The sequence below is a fragment of the Alosa pseudoharengus genome, unplaced genomic scaffold, assembly GCF_046254945.1.
Source record: "Alosa pseudoharengus isolate Yale_2024_CS ecotype anadromous, Long Island Sound unplaced genomic scaffold, YU_APseudo_1.1 YU_APseudo_1.1_scf_12, whole genome shotgun sequence".
NCBI lineage: Eukaryota > Metazoa > Chordata > Actinopteri > Clupeiformes > Clupeidae > Alosa > Alosa pseudoharengus.
The window spans coordinates 2,676,314-2,692,039 of NW_027468587.1; the positions used below are offsets into that span (position 1 = coordinate 2,676,314).

The window sequence follows — 15,726 nt, forward strand, 5'->3', positions numbered from 1 at the left end:
ATGATGCAGTTTATAGTTTCTGGGTGTAGGTCTACCATGACCATTTTATTCCAGACCAAGTCCCGTTTTGTGATTACCCTTTGAATTATGAGAAACAGTGCCAGTGACACTGGAAAACTTTCAGTGAGGGAAGGGTTAAATTAAACTGAATGGTCGGGGTGTAGGCTAGTCGGCGAGCGGGATCTGCGCTACAGAAAAGCGTAGAAGTCTACTCAACAGTGTGGGAACTAAGCTAAGTCAAAGCAAAATGGCGACAGCCGGTGCAGCTGACTCGGGCTCGACTGCTCCTACAGGTAACTAAAGGAACAAAAGGATCACATTAATATGTAGACCTAGAGTAAGGAAAGAATGTAAGATGGCATTTGTCTTTTAATGTTACACTACGACTAACTACTACTTTTGGAAGAACACGACGCGTACAGAGCTAACGTTATGTGCTGGTTTCGGTCGTTAGTATGCTAGTCATGTGGTTAGCAAATCTTTGCGTTTATTTTATAGGTAGCACAGCGGTTAGCTAGCTAGTTTTTCGTTTTACAATGGTAACATTAGCGATAAATATTTTGATGTCTGGGTAACGTAGTCAGCAAACGTTATCTCTTCAAAATCTGTGACCACATAGCGATAGCTGGTTGTTGTGTACTATATTAGTAATTAGCTGTTGATGACTGCCCGAACTCGGCTGGTAAGCAAAGTTTCGAATTCACAGTTAGCTTGGCTAATGTTTTGTTTACCGATAAGTGCTGCTCATAATAGCTAGGAATTCCCTTGCCAAGCAAGTAATGTCGTTTAAAATGCAAGTTTTCAGTTAACGCTAGCCAAAAGGTTATCCTATTTCTATTGTTAACTCGGTCGTGTCTAAGCTAACGTTAACGTTATGCTGTTATGTTAACGTTAAGTTGCATGTAGTTCTAACGTTAGTTGCTAGCTGTCGCTAACTTTGATATCGCTTAACATACGTTAACTAGCAATTACGCTGGTTTAGGCATATACGTAGTAAATGTTAAATGTTAATAGACATACGGGACATGTTGTCTTTTCCCTTTTGATTTATTGCTAACTTGAAAGGTAGGCTACTAGATTCTAGTTATCAAAATAGCTCATCTTGTTTGCTAAATCGGCCAATTAACGCTAACGTATCGTTATGGTTCGTTGAGGCAGAGATGCTAGCCAAGGATTAGTTCAGGTATAACTACACACACACACACACACACGTATAACTATGGCTACACCAATTAACTTAAACCAAATGTAGCTCCAGCTAACGTCGCGTATTTCAATTGGGGTTACAAATGCAAACCAGCCAAAACGTGTCTTTAGCTTTCTGTGTTCATTTGCTATTGCTCTCGGGTACGATAGAGTAACATTGTCAATCGAGTGTCGTTAGCGAACATAGTTAGCTGCTAACCTTGTATAGGGTGACAGCAGATTTAGAAAAATATTATTTCATTGAACCTCAACAAGCTTCCTTCTAGTATTATTTTCTGTAAACTGCCACGTTTGGCATTTGGAGCATGTGGAATCAACATCCAAGCAGCAGGGTCTTGGTCTTGTACTGTGACAAACATCTATAGTGACAAACACTAACGTTACGGCGTAAACATCAGCTTTTCCCACCAATCTGTCAATGCCATTCTGTCAGCTATGTTGATTTTTTGTGTGTGATGTGTTACGTACGTAAAATACGTTTTTTCTAGCACAATGCAACACCAGTTAGCCAGTGTATGTTTGGATCTACTCAAATGAGCAGTCAGACTGCTGACTCTCATTCCATTCTTTCAAAGCTCATGACTTGTCACGAAGATCATATCAGCTGGATTCAGATTTGCCAAATGACTGTCATCATGCATTTTCTGAACAACCAGTTTCATATTTTGGCCATGTCTATCACCTGTTATCCATCTTCTTGACCGAGTATGTGGCTATTTGTGATGTCATTCAGGACGTATAGTTGTTTTGATTCTGATCTCCCAGCATTTCCAGAGGGCAAGCATTGGCTAGACATTTCCTCAAGCTAAGAATGGTTGCCATCTGTGAATTGAGAGATATATATTTTTAAGTGCACCAGACATTCAGTGCAGTGGTTAGATGGGAAGTTATGGCTCATCAAGACACTCCCTGTAGCTAAGAATGACTGCCCACGGCTGCTGTGGATACCTTGTAAAAATAACAGTAGGGTGCTTTATGGCAACCTAAACTTGGTGGAGGCACTTGGGAAAACACACACACACACACACACACACACACACATACCTATCTATCTCAGTCCAATATTTCTGTTAATCAATCCAATGTTTAATCTCTGACACATGCTTAGTAGACTTGGGAGGTTTCAGTGCTTAGTCATCACTAATAGGGATTTGCACAATATAAACGGTACGGCATCGGTATCAGCAAATATGAAATTTCTGCATATTATACCTGCACAATCGACACAATCTATTAGAGTTTCAGAGGAAACCTACTTATAGTTTCATGATCTAAGCCTACATTTTTTTTTGATAATGTCATGCGTCACATATGCATATTTTACATCTACACCATGCTTCAATGAATTCCTTATTTTTCATGGGAGTCTATATTTCTTAAACAAGTATACATTTAAGGTAGAATGAATAATAGTGATAAGTGTTGTACCTGTATCTTCAACAACTGGACCTAGGCCATTACAATAAGAGTAATATCTCAATTCAAATTCAGGAGGTCCTTAAAGGAAATAAAAATTGGCCAATCAGCCAATGAAAATATAAGCAGAAATCCAATATTGTGTATCCTGCAGACTGCAGCTTTCTTAGTTCTATATTCACACTGTATGCCTTCTACACACACACGCGCGCGCGCATAGATAGACACAAGATGTAATCTGCTTCTATATATAAAGGATAAAATGGGTCGAGAAGCAGCACACTTTTCATCTCCCTGATGGAAAATGTGTGGATGACCCATTATTACTTTCACACACAGGCGGCTTGTACTAAAACTGACATTTGATTGACATTTCCTGCCATCCAAACAAATAAGCCTATGTGAATATGTGTGTTTTGTCCTTCATGCAGACTGCACATTAGTCTAAAGTAGTTTTTATCGGGGCATACACTAGGCAGATTGTTTACGTGAGGAGTTTGGTCCAGGAATATGCTGGCAGGGATGCTTTTAATTCCTTGCCGTGCTGGTTGTTAGCCTATATACCTCACCAAGTTTGAATTGGAAGTCGAAGGAGGTCTTTCTGAGGTGGATAAGTATTCTGTGTCTGTATGGCCAAGACTGAATTATATTACTGTGTGTGTGTGTGTGTGTATATATTTTGGCAGCTGATTTATTTTGGTTACTGTTTTGTTGACATTGTCGACTTCATCAGTGCTTTCAAACGATATGAAGCCAGAGAGCCATTGCTGAACAGAGATGGTTGTTTGGCAGAAGGACATTACCTTCTGTTTAGGTTCAACCGCTTTTCTCTCCATGAATATATAGTCTACTAGCCCGATTCATTGAGTATTATTCCTGACGTTGTCCGGTGTCACCCCATGCTGCTCTTTCCCAGACCCGAGGACCCCCTTCTGGAGGATGCTGGTCTCCCGGGCCTCTCTCGGAGGTACATGCATGGTCCTGCTGTGCTGTGTGCTCTGCTGTGATGGACACAAGTGTGTTCTCAGTACGGAATACACATAGCTTCACTTTGAGGTTGGATACTGCCCTACCATGCCCAAATAGGGCTTTGTTATGAGTTATTTGCTTTAGACGTTTAATGCTTCAAATGAGTGCTGTCATGGCATACCCAGCTCATATCTTTTTTCCAGATGAAGTACTATTGTGGGTTAAGTGGTTGGGCTGGCCTGTATGTTGAATTGCTGGACACGGAGCTTGGCACGTCAATCCTGTGCCCTCGGCATTAATTGGCTACATGTTATCGCGGCGGTTACCGCTCCTTGGGCGCACATATGCACCCTTGGCATTCTAGAACACACTCATTGTGGGCGCATATATGCACCGTTGGCAGTAAACGGATTAAGTGGTTGGGCTAGCCTATGTAGAATTGCAGGACACGGAACTTGGCATGTTCATCCTGTGCCCTCTGCAGTAACCAGAACTGCATCAATGCAGCGTGCAGCGATGTTCTCGTGTAGATAAGTTATGTCACGGGCAGCCCAGGCAGTTGGATGACGACTCAAGGCTAGTGCTTGTCCTTGGGTTAACTTTGCCCCCAATCGCCCACCTGAGCTGGGTAGCTTCTGCACAGCCTGATTCGCCTCCCCTGCGAAAATAGCCGTTGCCATGGGTTACACAGCCAGAAAGGGGGTTGTTTGGCAGGTAGGCGGCACAGGAGTGAGCTGAAATCTCTTGCTTGGCTGTCCGGCTTGTTTGTGTGTGTCTACGTTTGTGTATGTGTGCCTGCCTTTTTAAGCTGCCAGGCATACTTTATGTTGTCAGATATCCTCATGTGTTTGTTATGGCCTGCCAGGCATACTTTATGTTGTCAGATATCCTCATGTGTTTGTTATGGCTGGTGCAAATTCTGATGGCTCACTTGAGCAATACCGTCTGTCTGTCTGTCTCTGACTCTGTGTTTGAGGTCTTTTTTTAACATGTTGTGCGTCATGGTGTTTTTAATCAGACATATTCAGCCGTACTGCTGTCTGCATGTAAATTTATCTTGTCGTCCTGGCCAGTTTTCAACCTTGTTGTATTTCTTTCTGTTCATACCCATGTGCATGACTGAGACTTCTTCTGGATCGGTAGCAATTATGGCTTTTTTTGGAGGTGTGTGTGTGTGTGGAAAGGAGAGGAGAATGGGGTCAGGGTGGGATTGCGTGTGCTGCCGACACGTCTGCCGAGCTGTTGCCTCCATACTTAGTTCTGTCTCAGCCCACACACACTCCAGACACAGGGCCACTCTGTTGTAATATTTGCCTAAAGTCATTTCAGTGGGTGCCCAGGAATGTACCTACAACACAAACACACACACACACATAAAAGCACACCTTCAGACTTTAAACTCTTTCCTATTGAAACAGAAGCATGTTAATCGTTATCATGCACGTGTGTGTCTATCGTTGATGTGCGCAGTAACGACACACACACTTTGGTCTGCTTGTGATTGTCCAGCGTGTAGTTTTGATGCAGGTGTCAGACAGCGAGACTGCCTTTCAGTGACCTGCAGACATGTTGCTCAAATTTGTGTGTTGCAGCCTCCACAGACTGCAGCAGAAGTCTGCCTTCTGAATCACAATCAGCAAGCCTACGTACCAGGAATGAAGGCGTGTGTGTGTGTGTGTGTCTCTGACTGCTGTGTCTAGGGTGGAGAGTGTAGCCTCTCTTTCTCTCTGTCACACACACACACACACACACAATCTTTCTCCCTCACACTCTCTTTCTCTGAGACACATGCACATACCTGCTAAGGTCTCTTCCAACCAGAGCAGCAGAGAGTAGCTAATCAATAGAGCTCATGCTGCTGATGCTGCTGATGTGGCTCTGTGCTACTCCACTGCTCATGCTGCTGATGCTGCTGATGTGGCTCTGTGCTACTCCACTGCTCATGCTGCTGATGCTGCTGATGTGGCTCTGTGCTACTCCACTGCTCATGCTGCTCATGCTGCTGATGTGGCTCTGTGCTACTCCACTGCTGATGCTGCTGATGCTGCTGATGTGGCTCTGTGCTACTCCACTGCTGATGCTGCTGATGCTGCTGATGTGGCTCTGTGCTACTCCACTGCTCATGCTGCTGATGCTGCTGATGTGGCTCTGTGCTACTCCACTGCTCATGCTGCTGATGCTGCTGATGTGGCTCTGTGCTACTCCACTGCTCATGCTGCTGATGCTGCTGATGTGGCTCTGTGCTACTCCACTGCTCATGCTGCTCATGCTGCTGATGTGGCTCTGTGCTACTCCACTGCTCATGCTGCTGATGCTGCTGATGTGGCTCTGTGCTACTCCACTGCTCATGCTGCTGATGCTGCTGATGTGGCTCTGTGCTACTCCACTGCTCATGCTGCTGATGCTGCTGATGTGGCTCTGTGCTACTTCATTCCTCTGCTATTTTGGCTCTTATAATCTGTCTTAGTACCTTTTTTAGGTGAAGGGTTTTAAAGCCTGATTGTGTGTGTGTGTGTGTGTGTTTACCATCACCAAATAAGCCAATGTAGCCTGTCTGGAATGGAATGTGAGTGCACTGCAGCCTGTACTGATAATCTTATGGTGTTGATTGTTCTTCTCAACAGCAAAGACATGAAAGATCTTTAAGTTTTTCCATTATTATCATGCACTGTTTGGACCAGTGTACAATATATAGATGTCATAAAACTCCTATTCTCCTCTCTCCTCTCTCCTCTCCTCTCCTCTCCCTCTAGGGGCTAGTGGATCCCGGAAGTTGGCCTCACCTGAGGTGAGTCAAAGGGCATCTATGAAGAATGGACAGTGTGTTGTATACGTACACACTTAAGTAAAACACCAGTGACAACCCCGTCTCCTTCCACACACACGCTATACGTACACACTTGAGCTTAAACCCGTCTCCTTCCACACACACAAACACACGCTATACGTACACACTTGAGCTTAAACCCGTCTCCTTCCACACACACACACACACACACTATACGTACACACTTGAGCTTAAACCCGTCTCCTTCCACACACACACACGCTATACGTACACACTTGAGCTTAAACCCGTCTCCTTCCACACACACACACACACGCTATACGTACACACTTGAGCTTAAACCCGTCCCCTTACACACACACACACACACACATACGCTATACGTACACACTTGAGCTTAATCTCACGTGTGTCTAAACTTGAGTCTGGGATTTCTGCTTGAAACAAGCAGCTGTTTGTAGTTTGTAGCAGAGTGGAAGTCAATGTTGCGGGCGTATGTGGTCTGCGCTTGGTGCTCCAGACAGAAGTGAAAACCACAGTATGGCTCATCGCCCTGAGATGGGCTGCAGTCACACAGAAGCTCTCGCTTTCACTGTGCCCAGCCAATATGAGCTTCACACCTACAGTGTGTGTGTGTGTGTGTGTGTGTGTGTTGTGTGTGTTGTGTCCCCTGTGGGTTAGGGTGGGGTGTGGACGGAAAGCAGGCACTGTGTGTGTGTGTGTGTGAGGTAAAGACCAAAACTCGCAGTGTGCCATCTGTGTTACTCACTCACTCTTGACGTATTTCTCCTCCTCCTCCTCCTTTTCCCTCTCCTCCTTCTCTTCCCTCTCCTCCTCCTCCTCTTCCCTCTCCTCCTCCTCCTCCTCCCTCTCCTCCTTCTCTTCCCTCTCCTCCTCCTCCTCCTCCCTCTCCTCCTCCTCTTCCCTCTCCTCCTCCTCTTCTTCCCTCTCCTCCTCTTCTTCCCTCTCCTCCTCCTCCCTCTCCTCCTCCTCTTCCTCCTCTTCCCTCTCCTCTTCCTCCTCTTCCTCCTCCTCCTCCTCTCCAGGCTCCGGGCTCCTCAGGCACCTCCCAGACCTTGAAGAAAACCATCGGACACAGGGGGGTGGACCCCACTGGAGAGACCACCTACAAAAAGGTCAGCATGAGGTCACACACCACAGGATTCAGAGAGAGGGGGCAACGGCACAATCAAGGGGGGCTTTGGGCAGGGGCTGTAGAATGGCAGGGGCTGTTTGCTGGGTGTAGAATGGCAGGGGCTGTTTGCTGGGTGTAGAATGGCAGGGGCTGTTTGCTGGGTGTAGAATGGCAGGGGCTGTTTGCTGGGTGTAGAATGGCAGGGGCTGTTTGCTGGGTGTCGAATGGCAGGGGCTGTTTGCTGGGTGTCGAATGGCAGGGGCTGTTTGCTGGGTGTAGAATGGCAGGGGCTGTTTGCTGGGTGTAGAATGGCAGGGGCTGTTTGCTGGGTGTAGAATGGCAGGGGCTGTTTGCTGGGTGTAGAATGGCAGGGGCTGTTTGCTGGGTGTAGAATGGCAGGGGCTGTTTGCTGGGTGTAGAATGGCAGGGGTGTAGAATGGCAGGGGCTGTTTGCTGGGTGTAGAATGGCAGGGGCTGTTTGCTGGGTGTAGAATGGCAGGGGCTGTTTGCTGGGTGTAGAATGGCAGGGGCTGTTTGCTGGGTGTAGAATGGCAGGGGCTGTTTGCTGGGTGTAGAATGGCAGGGGCTGTTTGCTGGGTGTAGAATGGCAGGGGCTGTTTGCTGGGTGTAGAAGGGCAGGGGCTGTTTGCTGGGTGTAGAAGGGCAGGGGCTGTTTGCTGGGTGTAGAATGGCAGGGGCTGTTTGCTGGGTGTAGAATGGCAGGGGCTGTTTGCTGGGTGTAGAATGGCAGGGGCTGTTTGCTGGGTGTAGAATGGCAGGGGCTGTTTGCTGGGTGTAGAAGGGCAGGGGCTGTTTGCTGGGTGTAGAAGGGCAGGGGCTGTTTGCTGGGTGTAGAATGGCAGGGGCTGTTTGCTGGGTGTAGAATGGCAGGGGCTGTTTGCTGGGTGTAGAATGGCAGGGGCTGTTTGCTGGGTGTAGAATGGCAGGCTCCAATACTGTGCTGACCAGGGTACACTCTGTTTTATGACCCCAGTTGTTTCTGAGTAGTTTAACATTTCTTAGACTCCAGTGTGACATACATATTGTCGTATGTCATTTAAAGGGCATTCAATTAAACATATCCTCTGTTAGTGGGGGAAAATATTGTATGGGTTTGATATTCGGCAGTATGTTTGATGCTTCACTTGGTTTTCAGAGATGTTTGCACCTCCCTGTTTTCCTCCACCTGATGGCAATATGCTAGTATCAAAAGCAACACTGCCAGTCATCTCTGTTAACATATAGCTGTATCCATTTATCCTTTAACTTGATTAGTTCGACATGGACAGTCATCTCTGTTAACATATAGCTGTATCCATTTATCCTTTAACTTGATCAGTTCAACATGGACAGTTTGCAGAGCTGAAAACAGCAGGCAGAAGGCGTGGTTACCTTTGCTGTAGGCATAAAAGTGTGTGAGACGTGGTTACCTTTGCTGTAGGCATAAAAGTGTGTGATTGTGAAGCCCAACCTGCAGATCAGTCAGAGAAGAGATGGGCTTCACAGAAAAAGAGTCCTTGCAGTGGGTTGAATGGGTTAAGAGGTCTGGTATGACTAGCAGATTGTAAATGCATGGTGTCAAACAATTGCAACATGGTGCTTTGTGTACAACAAGATGTACATTACAAGTAAGCATATATGACTCTTTTTACACAACTGTCTGCAATTATCATCTATTACTGTTGATCTTGAGACTCCACCAAGATTGAAGTGCTTTCATGTTTTGCTCAAGTACCCTAACTGCACCATATTGCACAGCTAGCTAGCCATTTAGGCAGTTAAATGCAATTAAAAATCCTCAGGGATGCTGTTTAGTGAATATATTATAAATTGAACCTAGGTGGTGCCTTCTAAACGCCTTTTTTGATGAGACATGTTGTGCTAACAAGTCCCCAATGTCTGCAAACTGTCATCTTAGACTGACAGTACTATGTGCAACCTCTTGCACACAGTCTTTGTACTTTATACAGAGTGGGGAGTAGTTTCTGTGTAATTCTCTGGGCCTTGCTGGATGTGGCTGGGCCTTGCTGGATGTGGCTGGGCCTTGCTGGATGTGGCTGGGCCTTGCTGGATGTGGCTGGGCCTTGCTGGATGTGGCCAGTATGTTCTTTCTGCTGCTTCCTACACAACAGACTTTGTTTTGGAGGATCTTCTAGTTCCTTCCGTTATGAAAAGGGAAACTTTCATTTACAATTTTTTTTTACACGGACAGGATGTTATTAGTTTGCCTGCTGTAGTATAGTCATTGTGTGTCCATTGGTGTGAACAGGCACTGAGACAGCCTTTCCTTCTCCTGCTTGAAGATCGGGCTTTTGGCTGCCATGGAAATCAATGTTGACTTTTGTTGAGTCTCCAGAATGTCGTTTCTAAGCAGCACCGAGTGTAATCCAGCACCAAAGATGACGCTGGTCCCCATTATTAAATCAATGTATCATCATTTAAAAAAAAAAAAAACACCGCAACTTCTCTAAAAAGATGACTCATACATCTGTTTCCCGATCTTTCAACACCCATAATGCATCATTCATGCCTACTCGTCAGATCACCCTCTCCCCATCTTTTCACTTCCTCCTTCTGTCCCAGCATCACCCGTCCTCCCCTGCCACCGTCTCTGAGCTTCCGTGCTGCCCCCCTCGCCATGGTGCAGATTAGGTCATCCCACGTTGCCCCCCACGCCATGGTGCAGATTAGGTCATCCCACGTTGCCCCATATGGGCTGGGTGCTGTGTCCATGGTGCCACGTTAGCCCCGTATGGGCTGGGTGCTGTGTCCATGGTGCCTAGTTAGCCCCGTATGGGCTGGGTGCTGTGTCCATGGTGCCCCGTATGGGCTGGGTGCTGTGTCCATGGTATCTGTTCTGCCCGGGTGAACTACACTGAGCTGCACAAGAGCTCCTAAGCAGCATCTGTGAATGTCAATCAAGTATCGTTAAGTGTGTGTGCTGCTGTGTGTATTATTGCCCTTAATTTACGTCCGTCTGTCTGTCTGTCTGTCTGTCTGTGTGTCTGTCTGTGTGTCCGTCTAGACGACGTCCTCAGCGCTGAAGGGGGCGATCCAGCTGGGCATCACGTACACCGTGGGCAGTCTCAGCCAGAAGGCCGAGCGAGATGTGCTCATGCAGGACTTTGTCGTCGTAGAGAGCATCTTCTTTCCCAGGTCAGTTCAGATTTGTGTGTGTTTGTGTGTGTGTGTGTGTGTGTGTGTGTGGATGTAAGGAAGGACACAAACCTGTAATGTACAAACTGTCTGTGAAAGCTACAAATGCGGTGGGGGAACCCAAATATGTATATGCCAAAGACACACATGCAGAATGATTTTGATGACATTGCCTGAGTAAAGACAGGTGAACAGGATGTTCATCCTTTTTTTCTGTGGGAATGACTCCATCGAATGAGGAAACGGACTCATGACATTCATGAGTTGGGTAAACATTGAAGGAATGAGCTGGCCTCTCTCTGTGACCGTGTGTGTGTGTGTGTGTGGTTGTGTGTGTGTGTGTCTGAGATGGACGTGTAATGTGCTCCCGGCCCTGTCTCCGTGCTTCAGTGTTTACTCTGTCTCGCTTTATTTTTGCTTGCGCCTGCGAGGCTACAGACCTCGGTCAGCATGTATTAACATTCCATAGACACACACAGACACACACAGACACACACAGACACACACAGACACACACAGACACACACAGACACACACAGACACAACGGGCATCTTGATCCATTTTGTACTCTAACCAAACATTCTGTATGCTGTGTTTTGGTTTCAGTTTTCATATCATCACCCGCTGACCCCACTGTATTGCTTTATTAAAGGGTTTGTGAAAGATCTCTCCTCTCTCCCTCTCTCTCTCCCTCTCTCTCTCCCTCTCTCTCTCCCTCTCTCTCTCTCCCCCCCCCAAGTGAGGGCAGTAACCTGACCCCAGCTCACCACTACAGTGACTTCAGATTTAAGACGTACGCTCCTATTGCCTTCCGCTACTTCAGAGAACTCTTTGGCATCCGACCTGATGACTACTTGGTGAGTGTCGCTAGTGGAGTGTCCACCCCTCTCTCCCTCGTTCTGCATACACACAGTAGTACCCAGTTAACCAAGTTCCCATAGGAGGAAATAGGCCGTCTCTGAGAGTTTTGTTGACTGTAATGTTAATACATTATACATTGACATGCCAAGTTCAGATACATTTTACTACAGCATGTTTGTTTAGGATAACAAAGGTATAGGGTTAGAGTGTTGTGGCTAACAGAACAAAGATAAGCAATTTTGATATTAAGTGTGTGTTTGTGTTTGTGTGTAGTATTCTCTCTGCAATGATCCACTCATCGAACTGTCAAATCCGGGAGCGAGTGGCTCAATCTTCTACGTTTCCAGTGACGACGAATTCATCATCAAAACAGTGCAGCACAAAGAAGCTGAGTTTCTACAGAAGCTGCTGCCCGGATACTTCATGGTGAGGGCGTGCGTGCGTGCGTGCGTGCGTGGGTGCGTGGGGCTGGCGTTCCTGTGTGTGTGTGTGCGCGCGTGGGGCTGGCGTTCCTGTGTGTGTGTGCGCGCGTGGGGCTGGCGTTCCTGTGTGGGTGTGCGCGTGTGGGGCTGGCGTTCCTGTGTGTGTGTGTGTGTGTGTGTGTGTGTGTGCGTGCATGTGGGGCTGGCTTTCCTGTGTGTGTGTATGTGGGGTTATCCAACTAATTATACAGGGTAACAGATAAAAAAAATAGTTTTTGTGGATGGCAGATAAAATTTTGGTCTGTACTGAAAATGAGGTGGGGGGGGGGGGGGGGCCCAATTTTTGGGGGATTTTAGTGTTCCTACACACTGGCCAAATGGAATGAAGAGTTTGTTAAATATAAGTATGTGTACTTCTGTTTTGTTTCTGTTTGTGTACCCTTGTTGTGCTCAGAGGTGGACAGTTTGCTGGCTTTGGTTCCCACGACAAGCTGATTACGATTCAGAACTCTAAACCTCTTATCCCAAAACGGGCTGGAAAAAGCCCGTAGACAATAGCATTAAGAGTGGCATAGGTCTGTCCAGACGTCAGCACTATGTCAAAGCTTTTGAAATGCAGCACCGAGCTTCTAGGCTATCATTGGCAACCCACACAAATGTAATTGGGTCATTAACTAGCCCAGGAACCAAGCTACGTAATTTGTCCACATGTGTTGTTGTGCTCGGGAACAGCTATCCCTGTAACCCACTCCACCTTCACACGTCCATTACCTGCTCCCTCACTGCCCCCCCCCCCCCCCCCCCAACCCTGCAGAACCTCAACCAGAACAAGCGCACGCTGCTGCCCAAGTTCTACGGCCTGTACTGCGTGCAGGCGGGCGGCAAGAACATCCGCATCGTGGTGATGAACAACCTGTTGCCGCGCGCCATCCCCATGCACATGAAGTTCGACCTGAAGGGCTCCACCTACAAGCGGCGCGCCTCGGCCAAGGAGCGCGACAAGAAAGTGCCCACCTACAAGGATCTGGACTTCATCCAGGACCTGCCCGACGGCCTGCAGATGGAGACCGACAACTACAACGCCCTCAGCAAGACCATCCAGAGGGACTGCTTGGTGTGTGTGGGGGGGTGTGTGTGCACAAGCGAGCGTGCCTGGCACAGGCTATGTATCTGTAAAGATTGTGTTGGTATGTGCAATGCATGCATATTCATTTGGAGATATCCAACCACCTTAATGGCACTTGAAGAGACCATCCAGAAAGACCGTGTGTGTGTATGCACGTGCCTGGCTGTTCAGGTTTTGTGCTTATTAAGTAATGGGACACACAGAGAAAACCTGTATAGATTTCTTTGTCAAAGAATCTAGAGCACGGTTTCTTAGCTAGTGGGTTGTGACCCAAAAGTGGGTCGCGGAACCGTTCTAGGTGGGTCACAGAGCTTGTGTAGTCTTGTGAGACCATCCTGATCTCGCGAGCTCCATTTCATTTTACAGTCTGGCTATTTGCGATGGAGAAAATTTGGAGCCCTTCGCCAAACTAACGGCCAATCAACATTGGTTGTGAGGCGGGTTTAGGTGTGACGTAACGAGAATCGACTCGACGCTCTGTTAGTACGTCATACGCTTTTTTGATCTGATTGGTTGATTTCGCCCGTCTATCACCAACATACAACCCCTGGCATAAATTATGGAATCACCAGTCTTGGAGGATGTTCATTCAGTTGTTTAATTTTTTAGAAAAAAGCCAAATCACAGACATGACACAAAACTAAGTTCATTTCAAATGGCAACTTTCTGGCTTTAGGAAACATTAAAGGGATTAAAAAAAAAAAAAAAAATCAGTAACAGTTGCTTGTTTTAGACCAACCAGAGGGGAAAAAAATATGGAATCACTCAATTCCAAGGCAAAAACTATGGAATCATGAAAAACAAACTGACAAAAAACACTTCAATGCACCACTAGTACTTTGTTGCACCACCTCTGGCTTTTATAACAGCTTGCAGTCTCTGAGGCATGGACTTAATGAGTGACAAACAGTACTCTTCATCAATCTGGCTCCAACTTTCTCTGATCGCAGTTGCCAGATCAGTTTTGCAGGTTGGATCCTTGGATGCACCATTATCTTCAACTTCCACCACAGATTGAGATCCGGACTATTTGCAGGCCATGACATTGACCTTATGTGTCTTTCTTCAAGGATTTTTTTCAGTTTTTGCTCTATGACAAGATGCATTATCATCTTGAAAAATTATGTCATCATCCCCAAACATCCTTTCAATTGATGGGTTAAGAAAAGTGTCCAAAATGTCAATATAAACTTTTGCATTTATTGAAGATGTAACGATCGCCATCTCTCCAATTCCTTTACCTGACATGCAGCCCCATATCATCAATGACTGAGGAAATTTGCATGTTTTCTTCAGGCAGTTGTCATAAATCTCATTGGAACGGCACCAAACAAAAGTTCCAGCATCATCACCTTGCCCAATGCAGATACGCGATTCATCACTGAATATGACTTTCATCCAGTCATCCACAGTCCAAGGTTGCTTTTCCTTAGCCCACTGTAACCTTGTTTTTTTATGTTTAGGTGTTAATGATGGTTTTCGTTTAGCTTTTCTGTATGTAAATCCCATTTCCTTTAGGCGATTTCTCACAGTTCGGTCACCAACATCTTTTGCAACATTGCGTGATGATTTGCCCTCTTTGAGGAGTTTGATGATCCTCTCCTTTGTTTCAATTGACATCTCTCGTGTTGAAGCCATGATGCATGTCAGTCCACTTGGTGCAACAGCTCTCCAAGGTGTGATTGCTCCTTTTTAACTGCAGATTAACTGGTGATCTAATCTGGTGATCACCAGATCTAATCTGGTGCTGGTGGGAAAGGAAATTGACAGGGTGATTCCATAATTTCTTCCTTGGAATTGAGTGATTCCATATTTTTTCCCCTCTGCTTGGTCTAAAAAAAGCAACTGTTATGGACTAACTCATTTTTTTCTTGATTTCCTTTAATGTTTCCTAAAGCCAGAAAGTTGCCATTTGAAATGTGTCATGTGTCATGTCTGTGATCTGGCTTTTTTCTAAAAAATGAAACAACTTAATGAACATCCTCCAAGACTGGTGATTCCATAATTTATGCCAGGGGTTGTAGGTGGTGATGGACAGATGGTTTATCCAATCAGCTAACCAGTATTTTCGCCCCTTCCCAAAAGTTCTCCCAACGGAACGTTCCCAGATGGATATGCCGAGCAAATGCGAAGCAATCCATCTGGCGGAGTCAGGTTAGAGCTTGTGGGTAAAAAAAAATTCAATTTAAAATGCTACCTTATCAGCAGTAAACGTGGTAGTGGTAAACGCAAGTAGGTTGCGACCCTGAGTATTTTAAGTAGGCTAGGATATGGATTCACTAAAATTGAGGATAAAATAGGACCGGAAACCCCAGTGTGTTATCTATCTATCACTGAGGATAGATGTCTCGCTTTATGAACTTTGAAAAAAGATCTGTCTGAAAACAAATTCCTCTCTTATCAGAACAAAGATAACACAGAAACCCCCCAGATTGAACCTAGGTCTAGTGATGACACACAAGATGCGTTCAAGTAGAAAATAAAAAACGATGGGGGAGGGGGGAAAAAAGGTGAACGTAATGTACGTTGAATCCTAAATGGACCTTGGTCCCTCTCCTGCAGCTGCTGCAGAGCTTTAAGATCATGGACTACAGCCTGCTGATGGGCGTCCACAATGTGGACCAGGCGCTGCGGGAGCGGCTCGGA

The 15,726-nt window shown here is 46.1% G+C and overlaps 1 protein-coding gene across 2 annotated transcripts in view; it reads left to right on the plus strand.

Annotated features, from left to right (window-relative positions):
- Nucleotides 1–55: 55 nt before the first annotated feature.
- pip5k1ab (phosphatidylinositol-4-phosphate 5-kinase, type I, alpha, b) overlaps nucleotides 56–15,726 on the plus strand; it is a 25,517-nt gene continuing 9,846 nt past the window's right edge. The window contains exons 1-8 of one of the 2 annotated variants that reach the window (XM_076279738.1): nucleotides 56–293; nucleotides 6,345–6,379; nucleotides 7,426–7,515; nucleotides 10,540–10,670; nucleotides 11,411–11,528; nucleotides 11,806–11,958; nucleotides 12,769–13,068; nucleotides 15,643–15,726. The exon at nucleotides 15,643–15,726 is cut by the window's right edge and continues 137 nt beyond it. In XM_076279738.1, the coding sequence (XP_076135853.1) occupies nucleotides 248–293; nucleotides 6,345–6,379; nucleotides 7,426–7,515; nucleotides 10,540–10,670; nucleotides 11,411–11,528; nucleotides 11,806–11,958; nucleotides 12,769–13,068; nucleotides 15,643–15,726 (957 nt within the window). In that variant the 5' untranslated portion in view covers nucleotides 56–247. Of the gene's footprint in view, nucleotides 294–1,392; nucleotides 3,679–6,344; nucleotides 6,380–7,425; nucleotides 7,516–10,539; nucleotides 10,671–11,410; nucleotides 11,529–11,805; nucleotides 11,959–12,768; nucleotides 13,069–15,642 lie in introns of those variants that run through there. The other variant, XM_076279739.1, reaches the window with a different exon arrangement.